The 26,069-nt window shown below is 38.8% G+C and overlaps 1 protein-coding gene across 4 annotated transcripts; it reads left to right on the forward strand.

Moving 5' to 3' along the window:
- Positions 1-1,774: 1,774 nt before the first annotated feature.
- LOC108699378 (T-lymphocyte surface antigen Ly-9) lies at positions 1,775-25,668 on the forward strand. Of its 4 annotated transcripts, XR_005963575.1 has the most exons (8): positions 1,779-2,091; positions 6,940-7,254; positions 8,642-8,923; positions 13,283-13,398; positions 14,774-14,830; positions 17,470-17,551; positions 25,065-25,111; positions 25,252-25,668. XR_005963575.1 is itself a non-coding variant. In XM_041573532.1 (7 exons), the coding sequence occupies exons 1-6, from the start codon at positions 2,037-2,039 to the stop codon at positions 17,545-17,547; spliced, it is 708 nt and encodes a 235-aa protein (XP_041429466.1). In that variant the 5' UTR covers positions 1,775-2,036; the 3' UTR covers positions 17,548-17,551; positions 25,252-25,668. The 4 variants fall into 4 exon arrangements, 3 of the variants coding, with proteins under 3 accessions (XP_041429466.1, XP_041429465.1, XP_018086905.1); XM_041573532.1 differs by lacking the exon at positions 25,065-25,111 and having other exon boundaries at positions 1,775-2,091; positions 6,940-7,059; XM_018231416.2 differs by lacking the exon at positions 25,065-25,111 and having other exon boundaries at positions 1,780-2,091.
- The last annotated feature ends 401 nt before the right edge of the window (positions 25,669-26,069 follow it).

Below are 26,069 nucleotides of genomic sequence, written 5' to 3' on the forward strand. Positions count from 1 at the left end.
ATTCTAATTAATTATTTTATTTTATTTACTCTCAAATGTCATGTTAACATTTAATCCAGTGGGTGTATTTTCAGTCATATTACTGGCTTGTGGTAACAGAACACTCATTTCTTTTTCTCAGGCATGTAGTCCTCTTTTTTTTTTTCTTCTTCTCCACATAATCTTATTTTCAGGGCATTGCTGCTTATTATTTACCCTCCTGTCTCATGTCTGGCAGTTCAGAAATCTAAAAAGAGGATGGAACACATTGAACTTATATATTTTCTCTCACTGGTCTTACAAACTTTCTGTGGTAAGTATGTGAGCAACAAAATAATGACAGTCTACTGTTTTATTATTTATTGAATTCATATTATACCTCTCCCATCTGTTTCTCTGGGATTCCAGATGGGTACAAGTATGGGACCTATTATCCAGAATGCTTGGGACCTGGGGCTTTCCGAATAATGGATTTTTCCATAATTTGGATCTTCATTAGTGATTGGCGAATCTGTCCCTTTTCGCTTCACCATAAAATCTGTGAAAAAGCAAAAAAAAACTCAAAACTTGCAAAACACATTGTGGCATCCAAATAATGGGCGTCCAAATAATTTTTACGAGCAACAATTCTGACGCGCAAATTTTAACAGCAGTTTCGCGAAAACATTCGAGGTACGGAAATTTGCCGCAAAACCATGCCTGCCAAATAAATTCGACTATTCCTGAGTCCATACCTCATACCTCCCAACTGTTTCATTTTCACTGGCACATTTCTGCCCATTCAGCTCATCCCGCAGTCCCGCTTTTGTACTGAAATGGCCCGACTTTCTCTGCACTAAACAGCCAGAAAATGAAACAAAATTTCGAACTTAATTGGCTTTTGGCAGGGAGCCCAGAACAACCAACAGGTGCACTAAGATACTTTTATAACAATTTTGAGATAAGCAATTGTAACAATTTAGATAAACAGGTCTCTTGGGAGAAGTTAGACTCACAGCAAAACTGTAATAACTGAAAAAAAAAAAACAGAAATATGTTCAAACTTTCATAACCTGTCAAATTTTGTAAAATGAACATGGTAATTAGGGGATGTGGTCACAAAAATAGGCCTGGTCCAAAAGATTTGCCGCATTACAACTTTTTTTGTCCCTCTTTTTATTTCCAAAATCAGTGGCATAACTAGATATCACTGGGTCCCACAGCAAATTATTTTTCAGGCCCCCAAAATTTTTAGCAGTTGACTTGTTTTACCAATATTTATTGAAACTGTATATGAATTAGGGCCTTGTGGGGCCCCTATATCTCCTGGGCCCCCCTGCAGGCACAGGGTCTGCTTCCTCTATAGTTACGCCCCTGTCCAAAATGTTGGGAGGTATGCATACCTGGTTCCCTGTTTCCGTGCCCTGGTTCTTGTGCTCCTGTTCCCATCCTTGCCTAACTACTATTTGAACTCCTGGTATTGACCTTGATCTGTTTACTAGACTACCCTCTGTTTTAAACTTGCCCCTAACCTCAGCCTGTTATATGGAATAGTCATTGTTGCTGACTGCCCCTGATCTCTGGCCTGGTATAAGGACTTGAGTATTTCTTACATTTGCTCTGAATCTTGGGATCCTCCTGTTTATCATAATAGTTTCTTCATTAACATGAATTTAATTTAGCCCCATTAGTGTGTTAACCACGTTACTCAGCATTTAGGCTCCAACCTGTCAGTTATGCATTAATCCCTTCGTGTGTTTCGATTCCTTAGAAACCCTGCCCAGCCACTCTTGTTTCACATACTGCAGTTTACTTTCAGTTTCATTTCTTGCACTTCTGATAAGCAGGAAAACTGCTGTATGTACTCATACAAAGGAAATGTTGTCCAACCCAGTGTGGGTGTATTTTCAGTTATATAAGTGCCTTGTGCTACAGAACACTCATTTCTTTTCCTCAAGGATGTAGTTTTTTTGTTTTTTTTTTTCTTCTTCTCCACATAGTCTTATTTTCAGGGCATTGCTGGTTATTCTGGATTCTCTTTACCCTCATGTCTGGCAGTTCAGCAATCTAAAAATAGGATGGAACACATTGAACTCATATATTTACTCTCACTGGTCTTGCAAACTTGCTGTGGTAAGTATGTGAGCAACAAAATAATGGCAGTTTTATTGTTTTATTATTTATTGAATTCATATTATACCTCTCTCATTTGTTCCTCTGGGATTCCAGATGGGAAAAGGTATGGGACCTATTATCCAGAATGCTTGGGACCTGGGGCTTTCCAGATAACACAGTTTTCCATAATTTGGATCTTCATTAGTGATGGGCGAATCTGTATTGTCAAAAAACTTGCAAAACGCGAAAAAATTAACAAAACGCTTTGAAGTTAGTGTTGTCAAAATAATTGACGCACAACAATTTTGACACAAGCAACCATTTTTATATGAACTACTATTTTGTCCAAATGTATTAAAGTCAATGGGCGTCCGAATACTTTTGATGTGCAAAATTTTTATGCACGCGCCAATTTTGACATTTTTTTTGTTGCAGCAAAATTTCAGCGCAGTTTCACTGAAACATTCACGGGCGGAGAAACGTGGAAATTCCCCGCAAATCCATGCCTGTAGAATAAATTCGCCCATAACTAATCTACTAGAAAATCATATAAACATTAAATAAACCCAATAGGCTGGTTTTGCTTTCAATAAGGATTAATTATATCTTAGTTGGGATCAAGTACAAGCGACTGTTTTATTATTACACAGAAAAAGGAAATCATTTCTAAAAAGTTGGATAAAATGGAGTTTATGGGAGATGGCCTTTCAGTAATTTGGAGCTTTCTGGAAAACGGGTTTCCGGATAACAGATCCCATACCTGTACTAATATCATAGCTGTCCCTAATTGCATCTGTATGTCACTGGCAAGCAGGGGGCTGTGGGATTTCTTTTCCTTCCCCCTGTATCCCTCTTCTCCAGTGCCTAATTTTACTAATAACCCTGTTCCCAATAACTGACATTTAATTTTATTTGATTTTTATATGAAATTAATAATTGCAAAAGTCATTTATTTGGGAGGAAGTTCTGAAATCAGTCAAAAAGAACGCAAGCAATGAAAATCTTGTGTTAGAAATGGTGTTTGCGAATGTTTTTTGCACTAACAAAACATTAGATTGCAAGCTCCATTGGATTCATGTGATTGATTTTAGATTCTCTGTTCAGTTCCCAGCTTGAGTGCAGCAGAAGTTTGGTTATCATAGTTGCCATTCCTTTTTTTTTATATCCTACAACATGCATAATTAGAAAATCAGGACAATGTAATAGCGTGTACAAAGTCTGTTGCTGGTCTACTAACTCATGGAAACCAAATAACAGTTGAGTAAATGCTTGGATACAATGGGTTAGTAGGACTGGAGGAAACCTTGCAGCAGGGGTTACTGAACATAACCACTACAAATTTGTGCAACTTGTAACCAGTCAACCAGCTGAAAGAAATCTGTTGCCAAAGCATAACCATTGTGAGATGAACTCCTTTCATGTAACCAAGGTCTTATCCCCATGCCAATTCAGCTTGTAGACAGGGGAAGGCTGTTTATTTATGTGGCATTAGTAGGGCACGGTAGTAAAGAGTGAAACTGTTTTGCTTTATTGAAAAATTTGTGTAACTGGAAAAATTGACTATTTTAGTGTCAGTATTACTTTAACACCTCTTCTCCACCATAAACAACCCCAACTTGCCCGGTGTTTCTTCATAACTGAGACTTTGTTTTCCCCTAGGTCCTTCTCCATTAAGGATTTGCCCAACTTAAGTTGGCCAAACGCAGGCTGATATTCAGCCCCTACACACCAAATCAGCAGCTTATTGGCTGTTTCTGGTAGAAAATCAGCCAAATCATTGCCATGCAGGTTTAGAAAGCCCTTCAGTTAAGGACCATCAGCACATTGATGAGATCCTTGTATGAATGATGTATGCCCCACTGTTCTGGTGGGACCAACAATCAGCTTGATTCAGCTTAGCTGATGGGTAGCCTAATTCATAGTAACATAGTAGGTTGAAAAAGACACAGGTCTGCAAAATGGCAATCGGACCAGTCCCTGGATCAACTTGTACTATGAATTATCTCCCATATCCCTGTATTCCCTCACTTGCTAAACACCATCCAACCCCTTCTTAAAGCTATCTAATGTATCAGCCAGCCAAAAGTCTACTTGTTTGGCAAGGTCTAAATGTAGATGACCTGCTTTAATCCCATTTTAGTTATGAATTTTATATGCCACTTAGGATTTAGACAAAACATTGCGAGGATGACATACCTTACACCTTACCCCCGAGCTCCAAAATCCATGTGCCTTATTTTCCCCCTCAACTGCTAACTTATTTAAATTGATTTTGTCAGAGAAAAACATGTTGTTTTACAAAATGCATTCATTAAGGGGCCGATTCACTAACTTCGAGTGAAGGATTCGAAGTAAAAAAAACTTCGAATTTCGAAAGTGTTTTTTGGGCTACTTCGACCATCGAATGGGCTACTTCGACCTTCGACTACGACTTCGAATCGAAGGATTGAACTAAAAATCATTCGACTATTCGACCATTCGATAGTCGAAGTACTGTCTCTTTAAAAAAACCTTTGACCCCCTAGTTCGCCATCTAAAACCTACTGAACTCAATGTTAGCCTATGGGGAAGGTCCCCATAGGCTTTCCTAAGTTTTTTTGATCAAAGGATATTCCTTCGATCGTTGGATTAAAATCCTTCGAATCGAACGATTCGAAGGATTTAATCGTTCGATCGAAGGAATAATCCTTCGATCGTACTATCTGCGCTAAATTCGGAGTCGAAGGATTTTAATTCCCAGTCGAATATCGAGGGTTAATTAACCCTCGATATTCGACCCTTAGTGAATCGGCCCCTAAAAGTACTTTTCCAGACGAATTCCATTTTCAAAAGAGAAAACAGATTTTTCTATATTTAATTTTGAAATTTGAGGTGGGGCTAGACATGTTGTTGATTTTCCAAGTGTCCTCACACATGTTACTTACTTTGATAAACTTCAATCACTCTTTACTGCCACATTGCAATTCAGAGTGCAATCACCCTCCCTTTCCCACCCAGCAGTACAACAGGAAGGTAACAAGATAACAGCACCCTGACACCTGCATTGCTAAAAATGCTGTAATTAAATACAAATGAGGGAGCACCACCCATCAAATGAGAGAAACAGTTGATGGTGTGCAGGGTTAAAGAGATAAATAGTAATTGAAAAGAGAAAAAGCTAAACCTTAAAGTTGCACCTCCCCATCATAGGATCCGGTATCTCAAGGAACAAATTAAAACTTAACGTTTACTAATAAATAACATAAAAACCATGGGTCCAGGAAAACATTTAAAATAAAGTTAGGAACAGGGAGAAGAAGAAACTGAATATAGGTTAAGCGATATGTGCAGGTCCTGAAGTAGGTGTTAGACCGATCTGTCTGCAGTGAGACGCTAAAATAATAACGGGGTGAGGATAAAGACAATTGTCTAGTAACCTAGAGAAAAAAAATGGGTATCAAACCCACCTGCCCAGCTTAAAACTGGTTCACTTCCAAACCCCAATTAATCAGACACCCCTTTACCCTCACTTTAACCCTCCCAGTTTCCTGGCATGAACGACGGGTAAGTAAAGTGGCAATTGCACGGATCAATTACACATAACCTGCAAACAATGGTCACAGACCCACCTGCACAATCCACCAACGGTACAATTCCCCTAAGTCTTTACTTACCCCTTGGTGCAGATTCTGTCCAGTGGATTCTGGACAGAATCTGCACTGAGGGGTAAGTAAAGACTTAGGGGAATTTGCCTGTGGTAGCAGCTAGGCTGGGGGGGGGGGAGGAGGAAAGGTAGTCTATGTAGGGTAGGGGTAGGGTTTTTTTTTACTTTAGGGTTGAATTCTCCTTTAAACCAGGCTTTGGATGCCATTGAACCATGTTATTATTTTTGTGGCATACAGATAAGTCAATACAATATGATATAAGATCAAAGAAAAATAGCAGAACACTGAGGAATCCTGCCTAACCCTTTGAGCTGGCATTGAAAGGTCAAACAACTCTCTAAATCATAATATCACTGTTTCCCATTCAAAAGGCTATGTTGGCTTTGTTGTTAATTAAAGGGGCAATTGTTGAACATGAGTGCAATGAATAAGGCTTGAGTTGAACATACTGTACTTCTTGTGTGTTGTTTTTGTAATTTTTTGAGCTTCATAGGACAAACAAGGAAAAAGGAAAGAACCTCCGTGTCTGGTTCTTGTGAGGTAGGGGTAGATAATAGATTTTTGTTAAAATGACAGGCAAAAGTATGTTCAGCCAAGTTGACAAGTTCAGCACCCTGACTATTACATTTTTCACTAGAACAATAAGTCAGGATCCCAAAATGAAGATTTTCCCCATTCCCTGGCAGTTGTAGGGGGTTATTTATCAAAGTCCGAATGTATCTCAATATTTTCTGCTACAAACTCAGCTCAGTCTTTCACACTTATTTATTATTACATTTTCCCAAAAATCTCCTTTCCGGGAAAAAAAATCTGATTTTCACGTTTTTTTCTGATTTTTTTCATCCGATTTTCATAAATTTCACGATTTTTTGGGAATTTTCACCCGAAAACTTCGGGGTATTGCACGAAACCCAGTGCACATCTAAAAGTCATTGGGACTTCTGCCATTGACTAATATGCAACCTCGGCAGGTCTGAGATGCCAGATTTTCAGATTCTGACTTTTTTATTAAATTCAGAAATATCTGTGACTTTTTTAAAAGTCTGATTTTATAAAAAAAAAAAGTTTTTTTTGTGATTTTTGCATTCGGAGTTTAGTAAATAACCCCCGTAGTGTTTTTGTCCATCCTATTGACCAGCTCAAATATGATTTATGTTTATGGCTAACACTGAGCTATATAAATGCTAATCATTTCCTATTCTTCTCTTTATTGTGTGACCAGTAACAGGGAAGGATCCTGATCCATTGACTGGCCATGTACAAGGGTCTGTTGAGTTGCTATACAATATTCCAGTTCCAGTTGATCTAGCAATTTGGGATTTTTCATGTAGTGGAAAAAAAGGTAAAGTGGCAGAATTCATTCAGCAAAAGTTTAGTATCACCCGGGAAGAATTCCGCAGTCGATTGGAATGTTCTAACAATGGAACCACATTAATAATCAGAAATCTGACTAAAGAGGACAGTGGCATCTACACTGTACAGATTTATGACACTGAACATGATAAATACGAAATGTCTTATAATCTCTCAGTATTTGGTAAGTATAATGTTTGCACTTCCTATGCAAATTAAACTTTTCTATTGATCTTCATTATATATGTTTTATAGTTTTTAATAAATTGCCACCTTCTTCTAACTCTTTTTTCAACTTTCAGATGGGGGGTCACTGACCCCCATCTAAAAAAACATCTTTCTATACAGACCCCCTCCTATTCATATTGCAGTCTCTTATTCAAATCAATGCATGGTTGCTAGGGTAATTTGCACCCTAGCAACCAGATTGCTGAAATTGCAAACTGGAGAGCTGCTGAATCAAATCTAAAAAACTCAAAAAAATCACAAATAATAAAAAAATGAAAACCAATTGCAAATTGTCTCAGAATATCACTCTCTACATCATACTAAGAATTAACTCAAAGTTGAAGAACCCCTGTAATGCTGAATTGCAGTTTCCTGTGTGTTATTAAACAATAAGTGGTTAAAAGTAGTGATGGGCGAAAATTTAGTGAAACTCAAAAATTGACGCTTGCATCAATTTTGACGCGAGCGTCTTTTCCGATGCGTGTCCAAAATTTTTTGATGGCAAATTTTTGCAGTCAAATTTTCATGGGATTTTCACGAATGTATTCACCGGCGGTGAAACGGTGAAATTCACAGCGAATTCGCGCCAGTCGAATTTATTTGCCAATCACTAGTTAAAAGGTACTCGATATTCGGTTTATTAAGCTGCTTCACTGAAGCTTCAGTTTTACATTTTTGAATTTTTGTTCATATGAACTTTTATCCACAAACCAAAGCTCAATTTTTTATTATAAATGAAAAATAAAGGAACAATTTTTTGCACAAACACATAATAGTGTACATATAGGGGCACATTTACTAAGCTCGAGTGAAGGAATAGAATAAAAAATACTTCGAATTTCGAAAGTTTTTTTGGCTACTTCGACCATCGAATTGGCTACTTCGACCTTCGACTTCGAATCGAACGATTCGAACTTAAAATCGTTCGACTATATGACCATTTGATAGTCGAAGTACTGTCTCTTTAAACTTCGACCCCCTACTTCGCCACCTAAAATCTACCGAACCTCAATGTTAACCTATGGGGAAGGTCCCCATAGGCTTTCTAAGCTTTTTTTGATCGAAGGAATTTCGTTCGATCGATGGATTAAAATCCTTCGAATCGTTAGATTCGAAGGATTTAATCGTTCGATCAAACTATTTTTCCTCCAAAAAAAGCTTAGAAACGAATTGCGGTAAATCCTTCGACTTTGATATTCGAAGTCGAAGGATTTAACTTCGACAGTCGACTATTGAGGGTTAATTAACCCTCGATATTCGACCTTAAGTAAATGTGCCCCATAGTGTACTTATATAGTGTACATATATTCATACCGTAATAAGTGATTTATTTCTAATCACAGAGCTGGTTCCCAAGCCACAAATCAAGGAAGAAGAGAAGAGGAATGAAACTGGCCAATGTAATTATACTCTTCACTGTTCCGTCCCATCAGACTCATCAGCTCTGTCCTACAGTTGGATGTACAGATATAATAACTCTGAGTATCATCACTATGCAAATGGGAGCACAATCCACATCTCATCACACAATAAACCACTGGAATGTATCTGCTTGGTACGAAATCCTGCGCACAAGAATAATGACACTTTTGTTTTACCAGCCTGTTCTGAGATACTAATGGAAGGTATGTATTTTACCCCAACACCAAACTATACGTAGAGGCCTATTTAGTCCGATTTTCGTAGTTTTAGAGGTTTTACTAAACCCACAAACTGTAAGGGGCAAATCTATTAAGGGTTGAATTGAAGATTCAAATTGTGAATTATCCAAACTCGATTTGGGTTTTGATTCGAATTTCAATTTCGAGATTTATCATACCCTGGCCCTTTAAGAACTCGAATTCGACTATTCGCCGAGTTCATGTATAAGTTAATGGGAGAGGTCCAGGGAGCAATTTGCACATGTAACAAAATTCGATTTGAGTTTTTGAGTCTGTAAAATTAGTGTGAGTTTTAGATATTAGATTTTTTTATTAAATAACCCCCCAATTGAATTGAAGATTCAAATTGTGAATTATCCAAACTCGATTTGGGTTTTGATTCGAATTTCAATTTCGAGATTTATCATACCCTGGCCCTTTAAGAACTCGAATTCGACTATTCGCCGAGTTCATGTATAAGTTAATGGGAGAGGTCCAGGGAGCAATTTGCACATGTAACAAAATTCGATTTGAGTTTTTGAGTCTGTAAAATTAGTGTGAGTTTTAGATATTAGATTTTTTTATTAAATAACCCCCCAATTGAATTTCGAGTGTATTCAAATTTAAAGGAGTTTAAAAAAACTCACATGAGTTCGAAATTCCACCTTTGATAAATGTGCCTCCCCATCTACGAATGTCATGACATTATTAAAAGATCAGAATAACTACAAATAGAAAACAATTTGATAAAAAATTTGAATACCTCTAAAATCTTGGACAATTCTGAACAAAAAAATTGGATTTAAAATGGTCCAATAGGATCAGCACGGCTCCCATTGACTCCTATAGGTCCTCGACAACTTTTCCCTGATGATGTTTTGTATTAGTGGTTATCATGGTTTTTACACTTAGAGGCATATTTATCAAGAGTCAAATTTCGAATTGAAAATACTTCGAAATTCGAATTCAAAAAGACAAACTGAAATTGAGTTGAAGTTTTTTTGGTCGAATAGGTCCATTTTCAGTTGATTATGTCCGTATTCGGCTGAGTTTAAATCGCTCGAATCGAAGGAATATCGCATTCGATCGAATGTGATTCAAAGTTTTACCCCAAAAAACTTTGATATTTCAAAGTCCACCAATTGACTCCAAAGAAGTTCTAGGAGGTCCCCCATAGGCTAAAACAGCAATTCGCAGGTTTTAGATGGCGAATGGTCGAAAACGAATTTTTAAAGAGACGGTACATGATGAATTTCTATATTCAAATTTTCATTGTTTTTTCAAATTCAAATCGAAATTTGGACTATTCCCTAATCGAAGTAAACACAAAATAGCTCGAAATTCTATTTTTTTTCATTCGAAAATTCACCTCGACCTTTGATAAATCCCCTTAAATCTCTAATTGTTTGAGCTTTTTGAAAAAATAGGAAACCCACAAAATTCTGTTGTTAGTAAATGGGCCTGTTAGTTGATATAAAGTGAAAGCATTAGGGAGTAAAGTCACAGGAGATGCAGCAAATTCAGTTTTACACTTACTACGGGAACAGTCAGGAACAGGCTGTAAAGTGATCCGGCTCTTTAGAGTTTACCGTCTTAAAGGAGTAGAAAAAGGACATGGGAGGCATCAGCATTATTTACCATGATTATATCCTGAATTACTAAGTGACATGTTTTTTTTTTTAAATAAGCTCAGCATTGTTTTCTTGCTCATGGTGGTAGTAAAATATAAAATGTACAAGCACAGATGATGTTTTTAATAGTAATTAAGATTTCGGAGACACATACATATTAGGGTAGTGCTGGCACATGGGCATGTAAATGACTGATAAGGACTCATTACTATGGACAGGGTCACAAGCACTAAGGAACTCAATTTAGTGCCGAGAGTCCATACTTTTGGCATTTTCGCCCCGGCTTAAAGGATAAGTAAAGCTTTAAAACAAGTGAGTGCACTTTGTCGAGAAGGAATTAGAGGGAACATTGTTTAGGGTTCCTTTGTGCCCGTCAGAGCAGCTTTCCTTATTAAAGGATAAGTAAACCTTTAAAATAAATTAATGTAAAATTGATGAGAGTGCTATTCTAAGACCGTTATTTATTCTTTTTTGTATTCCAAGCTATTAAGGGATACATGTACTGTTAACATCAAAGCAGCCTCTTTCTTTCTCCTGACAACTTCCTTGACTACTTGGTGATCAGAATGGTCAGAAAATCCTAATCTGGAAGGTCCTGGGTCCAAAGTATATCAGATTATAGGTTTTATACTGTACCTATACTTTATTTACAGAATGTACCGTATGTCAATTAAAGTTTAGGGAATGTAGGATTATTAGCAAAACTGAGGTTCATCTGTCATAGAAACTGATAATACTGGGCTGATTGTGTATAAACCAGCAGAAAAAAAGATGGGGAGCTTCTAGAGGCACCTTTAGAGCCACAGATCTTCCCTGCTAAAGGGCTTCATTGGAGTATACCTTTAGGGGCTAATCTATTAAAGGAGAAAGAATAACCACAATAGTGCAAGCTATACCACTATATTTATTCTGCAGAATGCTTTACCATACCTGAGTAAACAGCTCAAGAAAATCTCTCTGTTTGTTTAGGATAGCAGCTGCCATATTAGCTTGGTGCGACATCACTTCTTGCCTGAATCTCTCATAGCTCTGGGCTCAGATTACAGCAGGGAGGGGAGAGGGAGTGAGAGAGAGGCGCAAACTGAGCATGCTCAAGCCCTAGTCCTGGAGGTTTAAGTTGAAAACAGGAAGTCTGATACAGAAGCCCATGTGTACACAATAGAAAGAAATGCTGTGTTTCTTTTGACAGAGGACTCAGAGCAGCATTACTGTGAGGGTTTACTGGTGTATTTATATAGACCTTTCTGATAAGGCTTACTTAATTTTAGCCTTTCTTTCTCCTTTAATAATCAAACCATTGTTTTTTTTTTTCAAAAAATAAAAAAAACTTGTCTTAGGTGGCAAGTTATTTTTTTTTTTATAACCGCAAGACAATAAAAAGTACTAATAGATGATAAAAATGTGTATATAAGAAATTGCTGTGGACAAAATGATAAATAAGGCACAACTGACAATTTTTGGCACTTTGCTCAATGCATTCTGCCCTTTATAAATGACCGCAGGCCTCTCCATTTCGGCTCACAGAGACCTGTAGCTAGCCCTTTGAATAGAACACTGCTTAGGCACATAGACATACACACTTCCATCCCCTACCTGTCCCCTAACTTGAGCGCCCCCTAGTGCTCTAATACATGCCCCACAGGGAAAAGTAAATGCCCCCTATTGTGCTAAAGAACACAGTTGTGTTATTAATGACAACAGCCCCTAAAAGTGTGATTGCAAACACAGGAAAAAGACTTGGACAGTGTTATGGAGGCTAAAAAGAAAGGAGACGCTTGAGGACTAAAAGGGAAATGAAGTTGAAAGCTGCAGGAAGATCTAGTATTTGTATGGAGGAGTGTTCTATATAGACTTTTGCACTTTATTATTATTGAGCAGTGCTGCAGAGGTTTCTGTAGAATGTTATAGACATTTACGCAGATTATTGTCAATCTTGTCATGTTACCAGTAGGTCCTTCCAACTGACACAAGGTCACCCATTTCGATCAGAAGAAAAGAGGTTCCGCCTAAATATTGGGAAGGGGTTTGTTACAGTGAGAGCTGTGAAGATGTGGAATTGTCTCCCTGAATCAGTGGTACAGGCTGATACATTAGATAGCTTTAAGAAGGGGTTGGATGGTGTTTAGCAAGTGAGGGAATACAGGGTTATGGGAGATAACTCATAGTACAAGTTGGTCCCATTGTTATTTTGGAGTCAGGAAGGAATTTTTTCCCCTCTGAGGCAAATTGGAGAGGCTTCAAATGGGTTTTTTTTGCCTTCCTCTGGATCAACTGGCAGTTAGGCAGATTATATTTAGACTTAAAAGGTTGAACTTGATGGACGTGTGTCTGTTTTCAACCTAACTTACTATGTTACTATGTAATAGTTTGCTCCATCTTTAAATCCTCTATTCAAACATTTTTATTGTTTTTTTTAAAAATAAACAAGCAAGCATTTATAATGCAGCCAGTCATAAGTGGCTTTCTAAGAGATATGATATGTAGATATGACATTTGACAAATAGAAAAAACGAGACATTGACAAAACAAGCAAGGTCTAAAATGGTGCCATCTGTAAAGCAGACAAATCAAAAAAGAACCCAAGTTGTACACGTGAATATTACAATGGGCTTTTAAAGCACCATTTAAGTGAAAGGTATTTCTCTCAAATATCATACTTCAATATGTTTCAACGTAATATTTGTGTTTTATTGTTCTTTCCTACTTAATGCAGAAAAGAAAAGACGTCGAGATTCCCTGATCATCATGATCTGTGTATGTGGACCTTTTGCTGGCCTTGCAGTTGCACAAGTTTTTCTTTTTGTGAGAAAAAGAAGACAGAGGAAAAAGGTAATACAATTGGGTAACAAATCACATCATTCCTTTCCATTAATTCATTTCTTACGCCCACAGGATATAGCTCTAGGTTACACATACAAGGGTATTTCCCCGCTCCTATCAAATCTGCCCACAATGCTCAGTAGGAGGGTGATAACTCCAGCAGATGCACATTTTCTTAAAGAGCTACTTTAAATGACAAGAATGAGTTTGTTTTTCAAACTGTATAAAAAACGGTGATCAAATATACCACCTGATCATCAGACGTCAAACCGTCACTTTTTTCAAGTTGTGTATTCAGTTATGGGGGCCCATTTATTTAGTTCGAGTGAAGGAATAGAATAAAAAAAAACGTTGAATTTCGAATGTTTTTTTTGGCTACTTTGACCATCGAATTGGCTACTTCGACCTTCGACTACGACAACGATTCGAATTAAAAATCGTTTGACTATTCGACCATTCGATAGTCGAAGTACTGTCTCTTTAAAAAAAAACTTTGACCCCCTAGTTCGCCATCTAAAAGCTACCGAAGTCAATGTTAGTCTATGGGGAAGGTCCCCATAGGCTTGGCTAACTTTTTTTGATCGAAGGATATTCCTTGGATCGTTGGATTTAAATCCTTCGAATCGTTCGATTCGAAGGATTTAATCGTTTCGATCGAAGGAATTATCCTTTGATCGTTGGATCTAACTATCTGCGCTAAATCCTTCGACTTCGAAGTCGAAGGATTTTAGTTCCTAGTCGAATATCGAGGGTTAATTAACCCTCGATATTCCACCCTTAGTGAATCGGCCCCTAACATTACCTGTTACTAGTGATGGGCGAATCTGTGCAGTTTCGATTCGCAGAAAAATGTGCGAATTTAGTGCGAAAATAGTTTTGACGCGTCAATTTTTATACGCACGACTGTTTGGTCCAAATGCATTAAAGCCAAAGTAAGTCCAAATAGTTTTGACGCGCGTCAATTTCGACGCGGGAGACAATTCTGATGCATGGCAAATTTGTTTTGATGCAGCTGATTTTTCTGACTGAGGTTTCGCAAATTAATTCGCTTGCGGCGAAAGTCGCAAATTCGTGTCTGGTGAACTTATTCGCCCATCACTACCTGTTACCCCATTTTTATATTCATTTTCTTAAAATTTGCACCGTCTTGCAACCCATAACAGCCAGTCGGTTGGTGGCATTTATTGGACAGCTGTTTAATGCAAACATAGCATTGGTGGTTCCGCTTTAATATTTCGCTAATTAGTAGCCCTTATGGCCTTGCAATTTTATTGTCTGATGGATAACTAGCTACAGTATTTAACAGGGAAGAATGTCACACTATGAAAGCATAGGGAGTTCATTTAGCCTGAAGTGAATAATAAAATCTTGTTTTATTTTCCAGAAGAAAGATATGACATATAGTAAAATTCAATTTAACACACAGAAAAGTACCAACCAGGTGAGAAGTGGCCTCTGCTCTTTGTTATCCAAGAACCTCTCTCTCATACTTCCTACACTGTCCATAAATGCAAACATGACATAGAGTGACTGCTGAGATGCTACATATCTAATGCAAAGCAATAGGGATGCTCAGCTCATTTGACTAGTGATGGGTGAATTTGTCCCGTTTCAGCGAAAAATTTGTGAATTTCCAACAAAATTTGTAAAACGTCTAAAAACATGTGGAAAAAATAGATTTTTGACACCTGCGTCTATTTTTTTGCCCAGGTCAATTTTGACGCCCGCATTAAAGTCAATGGGCATCCGAATAATGTTGGCGCAAATTTTTTTGACGCAGCAAATTTTCGCCACAGTTTTGCGGTGGCAAAACGCGGAAATTTGCCATGAATTCGCTCCTGCCAAATTTATTCACCCATCACTACATTTAACCGCACATTAAGGGGCAGATTTCTCAAAGGTCGAGGTGAATTTTTGAATGAAAAAAATTCGAATTTTGAGCTATTTTTTGTGTACTTCCACTGGGGAATAGTCCAAATTAGAAATATAGAAATTTATCATGTACTGTCTCTTTAAAGATTCAACCATTCGCCATCTAAGACCTGCCAGACTGCTGTTTCAGCCTATGGGGAACCAATTGGAGTCAATTGGTAGAAAAATAGGTTTTTTTGGGGAAAATTTTTTAATCAAATTTGATCAAATGCACTATCGGTTCGTAGGATTCGTATTTGGCCGAATAATGACCTATTCATTTCGGTTGGTCTTTTCGAATACCAATTTTGAAGTTTTTTCAATTAGAAATTAGAGGCACATTTATCAAGGGTTGAATTTCGAATTCATGCGAGTTTTTATAAAACTCCCATAAACTCCCATGAACTCGAAATTCGACCAATCTAAATTTATTATAAAAATCTATTTTTTTTTATAACACGGATGAATATAATCGACCCGAAACCCCAAATCGAATTTGATTCGAATTAAAAAAAACTCGATTCGATTTTTTTCTCTGAAAAAAACTTTAATGTCAGGAAGGCTGCAAACAACTCAGAGTTTATCCCTGGACCTCTCCCATTGACTTAAACAGCAATTCGGCAGGTTTTAGGTGGCGCATAGTCGAATTTGATTTCTTAAGGGGCCAGGGTATGACAAATCTCGAAACTCGAATTTGAAATTTTTTAAAAACTCGAATCGAATTTGAATAACTCCTTAGTTGAATTTGACAGTTTTGATGAATCTGCCCTTAAAGATGTGCATAATAAAAGATAATGTAATTCTAAGCAATTGTCCAATATATAGTGAATAAAGTACCCCCTCTTGTAAAATATAAGGATATTATAAGTTACCGAGGAGTTTTATGACCATATAAAAGTACGAGGCTGAAGGCCGAGTGTTTTTATACAGGTCATGGAACTCAGAGGTAACTTCTAATATCCTCATATTTTGCAACTGGAGGTACTTTATTATAATACACAAGTTTCAGTGAGTCATGTGACAGAAATGACATCAGAACTCACCGTTTATAACTGATGACATCAGAACTCACCGTTTATAAGGATATAATTTACAGGATATTCATGGCTTTTGTGTAGTATATGTCCATTATAAATGTTTTAAGTTATTTCAAAATGTAATGGCCACTGAAAGCAGTGCCTGTCTGGCTGTTTGTATTTTCTGAATGGCTTTCTCTCACTCCTGATACAGTAAAACTGAAGCCAGTTGATTAACAGACCTGCAGAACTGACTATTGTTAAATAGTTCCAAGAGTCAGAATCCGAGACCAGAATGGGATAAGGAAACGCTGCTTTCAACTGCAATTACATTTGAACCTAACGTTTAATCATGTAAAATGTGTAATTAGTGTATATTGGAAAGATGCTTAAAATTAAATTTTCTTTCATTATGCAAAAACAAAACATTTTAGCCAGTGGAATTCTTTTTTATCTAACTGTAAATGATGCATTTGTGTTGAAATAGAACCTGCAGTCATGAAAGTGACTATAAGTGCCCTATACAGTAGCTCACTGAATTACTGAGCTTATGTAAATGTTCTTAAAGCTACAGCCACAACTGGCAGATTCTCAGTCTGTGGATAAACACAAACCAAGAAACAGCCCTTACGCTCCGATCAGCCTACCCTGTGTTTATCCGCAGGCTGAAAATCTGCCAGGTGTGGCTGTAGCCTAAGAGCAGAGACACATGTGGAAATTCAGGGAGATTAGTCGTCAGGCGACAAATCTCCTCTTCTTTAGGCGACTAATCTCCCCGAACTGCCTTCAGATGGCTAGAATTAAAATCGCCAGCGGGATGGCACTCAGAGCACTTTGTTTTCTGAAGTTGCCTCATGAAGAAACTTCGGGCGACTTCGGAAAACAAAGCACGCTGAATTCACTCCGGCGATTTGGATTCTAGTCACGGCAATGCATTTTGGGAAGATTAGTCACCCGAAGAAGAAGTGATTTGTCACTGGGCAACTAGTCTCCCCCAAATAATGCCTCTACCTTTATAGAGAGCTGTGTTAATTATGTGTAAATATTTGATTTTAATCTTCCTTTTAGAATTTACATCATTTCACTAATAATACATCTGCATTTCTCAAGGCAAAGCTATTTTGAATTTGTAACTCTAATTTTCTTTTTACAGACTGTGCCTAGCAGAAATGGATTCAGCAGCAATCCTTTGTTACATTCAGAAACAACCTATATTGATGTAAAGAGATAGCTAGGTAAGTAATATCTATGAGGATCCTTTGTTATTACAGTATATTTGGTATGTAACTGCCTAATATCAGTCAAAGTCACACTCCAATATTGCCATTGAATGGAGGAAGAACACATCAATGCTGATATGGCCAATTTTTGGGTAGATATGAGTTGGGCAAGGCCCCATACACACTTATAGTACAGCACTGTAACACTATGCTGTACTATACGGTACAAGGGATATTCTCTCTCTGTTAGTGTGATTGCGATTCTGATACCTCTGATGGATGCTTGGTCTATTGGCAGTTTGCGGCTGCTGGATGGAGGTAGCGCCGCTCTACTTAAAAGTTAATTACCGTAGCAGGGGGTTAAATAGTGTAATATGGTGGTTGAAGATTCTATTTAAAAAATAAAATAAAATAAATAAATAAATAATAAAATGTCTCTATTTGAAAGGAGATAGGTTAAATATTTACTATACAGAAGTATGAGCGGCCAATGAATGCGTGACACGTCTCCAGGGGACGAGAACTTCGCGCCTTTTACTGTACATATAGGGTTTGTCTGTAAAGGTGTATGTGACTTTGACAAAGGCTGCCGAAATGTTAGTTTATCTTTAATAAAGCATTTATATATTAGTAAGACCTGTGAGTGCGGCTTCTACTTTGGATGATTGTGTACATGATCAGTGACACGCACCCAGTGCTGTGATTTATATATAATATATATCTATATATATATATATACTATATAGAAAGAGATATTGCCGCACAACCCTCTTGGTTTCTGGGTGCAAGTAGTCAAAAAGGCACTGCCAAAGTAGCCAATATCATAGAAAAAATAAAAACTGACACAGCACTCCAAGTTTTGTATGCAAAAAAAGATATATATTGTAGAAAAACATACCAAAGCCCATAGGGCTATATATATATATCAGTCCAGTGAAAGCACTCACGGCATTGACTCCTCAAATATATATCAAAGGGCTTTTATTAGTGCATGGTGCATCAACGCGTTTCGATTCACATGGAGCCGTCGTCAGGATGAAGAAACAGGAAGTGAAGCAAAACATTAAATCAACCACATATCCAATCAACTTGTCAGTATTTAAAATACCACACATGTGAATTAAAAGGTATCCGCCTCTTAGCATTTATTAAGTATGAAAAAAAATCCACACAGTTCTATTAAATATCTATTGAGACCAAAATATCACAAGGTGACCATTAAAACCATTATGTTAAGAAGCCCTACATAGGCCATATCCCACACAAAATATTAAAAATTGGGTATATCTTTTAAAGTGTATATAACTGTCAGTGAAACCCTTCAGTAAACATGTATCATTTTGGTGTATCAAATGTGACATCTAAAAACGGTTGAAAACAATATGACTCGGAAACTGTGTAACTTGTTAATAAACCACCACATGTCTTACATCCCACACAGCGATAACAGCCATTTCTGTTCCTCCCCAACCAAGTGCCCACATCAGCATTCCTTAAGTCCGTTTTCATTAGGATGTCCCTTAATGATCATTCCTCATTCCTACAGGTAATTCTGCTATATCCATATACTGCTACATATCTATTGCAACTGTTTATTCTGGTTATTCTGCTATATCCCTACTTGTATCTGTTAATCCCAATAACTTTTGTCTGTCAGGCCTATTCTACTTTAGTTCTTTGATAAATATCTCAAGCACACATCTGTGTCCCCTCCTCAGTGAACAAGAGATATTTTTATAGCCCCAAACCTGGTTCTGGTGTCTGTAAAACTCTGCCCTTTGCTAGCTATTTAATTGATTAATTGATTAATTAGGCTCTGGTTTTCCCAATCAGCTACATATAAATTCAGACCCAGTATTGGGGATGGCACTCGTGTCTGGGGCATGGCAACAGTGCTTACATTTCACAAGTGCTAAAATTTCACAAGTGCTTAGAAATGACAGTTAAACAAGGCAGTTGGACAAGACATTGACAAGGCAAAATGAACCGGATTCCCCTGCAATCAACAGTGAACCATCTGGGATAAGAAGAATACAGATTTGTTTGTACCTGCTAGTTTGTTACTTCTTACTCCAAACATGCTTTATCCTGCATTTCTCCTCCTTTCACTCTCATGTTTCATAAAACATTTTTCACTACCTCCTCCATCAAATCCCATTTCTATACAAATCTCAGCCTCTCTACTCTCCTCTCCTTCCCTCTCCACACATGAAGTTTATAAAGTACTCTGTTTAGCTATTCCACAAAACTCCTCTTTTTCATACAAACTAAGAATTTACAAATCCCAATCTCACTTAGTCTTTCTTTCCTTTCTATTGCTGGCAGCTGGGGACGTTTCCCCAAACCCTGGCCCTTACCCCATCCCAGTTATATCACGGCCACGAGCTCCTTCTCTCCAGAGCAAATTCCAACATTACAGAACTCTTACTTCTATACCCTAAAACCCAGTTAATCTTTCCTGTGCTCTCTGGAATGCCAGATCTGTCTGCAACAAACTCACCGCTATACACGACCATTTCATTGCAAATTCTTTTAACCTACTCGCACTTACTGAAACCTGTCTCTCTCCTACTGACACTGCCTCACCTGCTGCCCTGTCCTATGGGGCCTACACCTTACTCATACTCCCAGACCTGGTAACAGACCTGGAGGTGGGGTAGGTTTGCTTCTCTCTCCCCGCTGTACTTTTAAAGTTCTTCCACCTGTTCCCTCTCCATCATTCTCCTCATTTGAGGCTCACTGCATTAGGCTCTTTTCTCCTGTTTCACTCTGCATTGCTGTTATATATCGACCACCAGGACCAACTGCACAATTTCTGGACAACTTTGCTGCTTGGCTTCCTTACTTTCTTTCATCTAACATCCCATCCATCATATTAGGTGACTTTAATATACCCGTTAACAACACTAACAACTCTTCTGTCTCTAAACTTCTTTCACTAACCTCCTCCCTAGGCTTAACTTTGTGCTCAGACTCCCCCTCTCACTCCAATGGTAATGCTCTGGATCTCATATTTACCAGACTCTGTTCAACCTCCAATTTTACTAACTCCCCATTTCCCCTCTCTGATCACAATATGCTCACATTTCAACTCTCACTAACTCCCTCCTCACCCCCTGCTATTCCCCAAACACGTACTTACCGTGACTTGCAAGCTGTAGACGTGTCACATCTCTCTTCTTCCTTTGACTCTCTTCACTCTAATATCTCAGCCATCTCATGTCCTAATGTGGCTACCTCTGTCTACTATAGGACTCTCACCACTACCCTAAATGAGCTTGCTCCTATAAAAACTAAACGTTCTAGACCCAAACCACTTCAACCTTGGCATACTGCTCATACAAAAGCGCTCCAAAGTCATTCACGTGCACTTGAGCGTCGCTGGCGCAAATCCCGTTCAGACTCAGGTTTTTGGAGCTACAAATCTGCCCTGCGCTCCTATAACTCCAGCCTCTTCCAAGCCAAACAAACATACTTTACTTCACTCATTAACTCCCTTTCTTAAAAAACAGCACAACTTTTCTCCACCTTTAACATTCTCCTTTCCCCTTCTCCACCCCCTCCATGCACATCTGTCTCTGCTCAAGATATTGCTGAGCACTTCAAAAACAAAATTGACACTATCAGAAGGGACATTACACTTCTTAACCCCCCTAGACTTCCACCACCCTCCCTCCACATTGCCCAGTCTCTCCTGTGCTCCTTCACCCCTGTCACTGATGAGGAAGTCTCAAAGCTTTTGGCCTCTCTGACAATAACCTGCTGGACCCCCTACAATCTGGTTTTAAGCCACAACACTCCACGGAAACTGCCCTGACTCGACTAACTAATGACCTTTTAACAGCTAGAGCCAACAATCATTTCTCACTACTAATACTGCTTGATCTCTCAGCCGCATTTGACACTGTAGATCACCCTCTCCTCCTCCAGTCCCTCCATTCGCTTGGCCTTCGTGACACAGCCCTGTCCTGGTTCTCCTCTTACATCACCAATCGTTCCTTCAGTGTCTCCTACAGTGGAGTAGCATCTTTTCCCCTACCTCTTTCTGTTGGAGTTCCTCAAGGCTCTGTCCTGGGACCATTACTATTCTCCCTCTATACTTCCTCCCTCTGCAAATTAATAAATTTGTATGGTTTCCACTACCACCTCTATGCTGACGATACTCAGATCTATCTCTCCTCTCCTGATCTCAACCCAGAACTCCTAACTCGTGTCTCCTCCTGCCTGTCCGCTATCTCTACCTGGATGTCGCAACTCTACCTTAAATTAAACCTCTCTAAAACTGAAATGGTTCTCTTTCCTCCAACTAACACCAGTAACATCCCGGAAGTATCCATCATAGTTAAAAATTCCACTATCACCCCCTCTCCCCAGGCCCGGTGCCTTGGGGTTATCCTAGATTCTGCCCTGTCATTCACTCCTCATATCCAGTCACTTATTAAATCATGTCACTTCCACCTAAGGAACATATCCAAAATACGATCATTTATCACCCAAGATGCTGCCAAAATTCGTATTCACTCTCTCATCATATCCCTTCTAGACTACTGTAACTCTCTCTTACTTGGCCTTCCCCTCCAGAGACTGTCACCTCTCCAGTCCATAATGAACACTACTGCGAGGCTCATATACCTCAGCAACCACTCCTCCTCTGCCTCACCATTCTGTTAATCCCTGCACTGGCTTCCGTTACCTTTCAGAATCAAATTCAAATTAATGACACTGACTTTCAAAGCACTTCATAACTCTGCCCCACCCTACATCTCTGAGCTCATCTCTATATACTTACCCAACCGCTTACTACACTCCTCTACTGACCTGCTACTCAACTCTTCTGTCATTACCTCCTCACATGCTCGCATTCAAGACTTTGCAAGGGCTGCACCCCTCCTCTGGAACTCTTTCCCATGGTCTGTCCTACTTTCTCCCAACCTTTCTGCTTTCAAGAAATCTCTTAAAATGCACTTCTTTCGAGAAGCCTACCCTCACTCTGCTTAACTACCAAACGCAACACCACATACAGTACCACATTTCTCACCCACTTAATTCGATCTTGCCCACTCCCACACCTTGTGTATTACTCCCTTCCCTTTAGAGTGCTCGTTCAAGTTCGGCATTGAGGAAAGCAAGTTTGTAGCCCCTCTCTAGAAAGATCCCGCATTTCTTGAGCCTGCTGTATAGCCGTATCCATATTAGAGTTAATCCTAAACACTCCCAGAAAGGTATTGATTTCAGAATGGAGGGAGAGTGGTAGCTATGGGCATGCAAGATTGTGTTTCGAGCTGTATTCTTTCTAAATAAAGTGGTGCCCACTCCCCCTACAGTGCGAAATATCTTCACATCCAAAAAATCAACCTTATCTTTATCCAAGGTCAGTGTAAATTTGACCGGGGTGGGTAGTGCATTCAACTCAGCTGTGAATGTCTGTACTGCAACGGGGTCCCCTCGCCAAATCAAAAAGATATCATCAATATGCCTACAGTATAGTATAAGATATTCAGAATACTTAGGGTAGATGTATGTGTGTTCAAAGTGATCCATATAAAGATTGGCATATGAGGGGGCCACATTGGATCCCATCGCCATACCGGTCTTTTGTAAAAAATAGGTTTGTTCAAATCGAAAATAATTACATGTCAAAAGCATTTCCAATAGGGTACACAACAATTTAACTGGTGGATGTACCTCAGGGTTCTTGCCCAATACCTCCCTACAAGCTGCTATCCCCTTCTCAATGGGAATGATAGGATATAGACTACTCACGTCGAGTTTGGCAAATACAGTATCATCTGGTAGAGGTCCTATTTGGCACAAAATGTCCAATAGTGAGGACTTATCAGCAATGTACGATGGCATCGTAGCACACAAGGGTTGTAAGACGCTATCTAGAAATCTAGCCACATTAGAGAATAAAGAACCCCTTGCTGATATTATTGGTCGCCCTGGCGGTGCTGTGGGGTGTTGGTGTACCTTGGGTAGGGTATAAATGATTGGCCTTCTAGGATTCACCGTGATAAGGTATTGGAGATACTTTTCACTGATCCACCCTGCCAGCTGAGCCCCTGTCAGGAAAGTATCAAGTTGTGATTTATCAGTCGGATCATTGGAAAGTCTCTCATACACCTCCACATCTGAAAGCTGTTGTAGGAGTTCTTGTCTATAGTAAGTATGATCAAGTAGCACTATTGAGCCACCTTTATCAGCTGGGTGTATGATTAACTCTTTATCACCCTGTAATGTTTCAATGGCTTTTCTCTCTGCTACTGTCAAATTAGAATAATAATTACTCGGCTGATGCAGTGCCTCAGAACATTCATTCTGTACAATGCCACAGTAAGTTTTAATGGACACGGCAGTATTGGGTGGGTCAAATGTGCTGACCGGGCGGAATGTCTCCTTCTCTGTTAACTCACAATTTCTAAAGTGGTCTCTTAGTTTTAATTTACACTGGAATCTAAAGAGATCCACTTCCTAATCAATTGCATCATTTCTATTAACTGGCACAAATGATAAACCACGTGAGAGAAAAGACACCTCGCCCTGCGTCAGCACATGCCCACTCAAATTGAAAATTACAGTGTCGGTTTCCTTGGTGGTCTGCCCCTTCGGGCCCCCACCCTCCCGCCTGACGTCCACCAAGAAGCCGGCACTCTCGACAAAAGAAAATAATATGCCTTTGTGCAGAATCATCAAATCCTCCACAAGACCCAAACATGAGCCGCACACTCACAGGACTTACAAAATAATAAAAAAAAAATTTAAAGGAGAAGGAAAGGTTAAAACTAAGTAAGCCTGATCAGAAAGGTCCATCTAAATATACCAGTAAAGCCCCAAAGTAGCGCTGCTCTGAGTCCCCTGTCAAAAGAAACACTGCATTTCTTTCCTTCTATTGTGTACACATGGGCTTCTGTATCAGACTTCCTGCCTTCAGCATAAACCTCATTGCCCTGGGCAAGAGCATGCTCAGTTTGCTCCTCTTCCCCACCCCCTCCCTTTTCTACTGTAATCTGAGCCCAGAGCAGGGAGAGACTCAGGCAGGAATTGATGTCACACCCCATTAATACTGCAGCTCCTATTCTAAACAAACAGAGAGTTTCTAGAGCTTTTTACTCAGGTATGGTAAAACATTCTACAGAATAAATATAGCATTCTAGCTTGCACTATTGCAGCTTATCTATTGGCAATAAAATGCCTCCGTAGCTTTCCTTCTCCTTTAATGAAGGTTAAATTAAACAATATTTTTATTATTTTGTAAGTCATATGAGTGTGGCTCATTTGTGGGTATTATATATATATATATATGGGTGGGTGTCAGGTAGAACTCTATTCTACCCCCCTAATTTCTACCTTATTCAGACATGTGTACATTAGGGAGTGCTGGAATGTGCAAAGTGCAGCAGACCCTGCAGGGTTAAGTTGCTGAAAGTCCTAAAACTGTGGTTGTGATCTTGCACTTGAGTAAAAGGCTTTCATAAATGAGCCCTGAGTGGCATAAACAAGGCCTTAATTCCACTCATTCTCATCCTAGGGCCAGTTGCTTACTCCTGTACCACAGACAAAAAGTTCTGTTACAAGGTATATAATATCCTTTTCTGTTTTAATTTATGTAATGTCCTCATTTCCTTAGAAGTGAAGTTACTGGATGTTGTTATGGGATAGGCTAATGAAAACTGGAACTTAAATGTTTTACTCATAATTGTTCATTTTCTTTTCAGATATTGATGAAACAGATAATGTTATCAATACAGTTACTAACTTCCCTAGAAGTGTAAAGTCATCACTCTCTGGTTGACAAGGTAATGGCATTGAGTATCCAGCTCACCTGGTGGTACATTGAAATATGCGCAGAATGGATAAACTAAACCACTGAGTACTGTATATGTTTATATAAATATATTTGTTAATTATGCTATATTAAAAGCTAATGTTAATAAATGTAACTTCTGACAATTTGCCAAAACGTAATCAAAAACCTGTTTCTTGGTTTCATTGTATAATTCATGAACTGAATGTCAATTTTGAGTCTAATTTAGGTTTATGTTGGGGAGTAAGGAGTATATAACCCCCAAGCTGTCAAATACTCGGTTAACTACTTAACTAACTGTCAGTAATAAAATATATGAAGCACCCAGGCCATCTGACATATTTTTAGGGGTGCAACGTTTTCCCATTTCTATATATATATATGTTTATATAGATATATATATATAGTACAGGACTACAAGTTCTAACTATGACAGAGTTAAAGAAGAACAAGGAATACAGTTCTCTTTGCTTGGCTGAAATAACCCTATATGTATTTCTATCCTTTCTTGGGAGGCTCCTTAGTGCCTCCTACAAGCTAAAGACTACCCAGGGTTATGCATTGACACATTACTGATAAGCTTAAAGGAGAAGGAAACCCCCTGGGTGCAAAACCCCTCCCCTGTGTTGCCCCCCTCCCTCCTCCCCCCTGGCCTACCTGTCCCCCCGGGCAAATGCCCCTAACTTGTTACTCACCCCTCTGCGCAGGTCCTGTCCACGGAAGTTCACA

This window comes from Xenopus laevis, chromosome 8L (genome assembly GCF_017654675.1).
Source record: "Xenopus laevis strain J_2021 chromosome 8L, Xenopus_laevis_v10.1, whole genome shotgun sequence".
Taxonomy (NCBI): domain Eukaryota; kingdom Metazoa; phylum Chordata; class Amphibia; order Anura; family Pipidae; genus Xenopus; species Xenopus laevis.

Coding starts and splice junctions, on each gene's coding strand:
- LOC108699378 (XM_018231416.2), top strand. CDS start 2,037: ATGGAACACATTGAACTCATATATTTACTCTCACTGGTCTTGCAAACT. Junction 7,255..8,641: donor TTATAATCTCTCAGTATTTG/GTAAGTATAATG, acceptor TTCTAATCACAG/AGCTGGTTCCCAAGCCACAA. Junction 14,831..17,469: donor CACAGAAAAGTACCAACCAG/GTGAGAAGTGGC, acceptor TTCTTTTTACAG/ACTGTGCCTAGCAGAAATGG.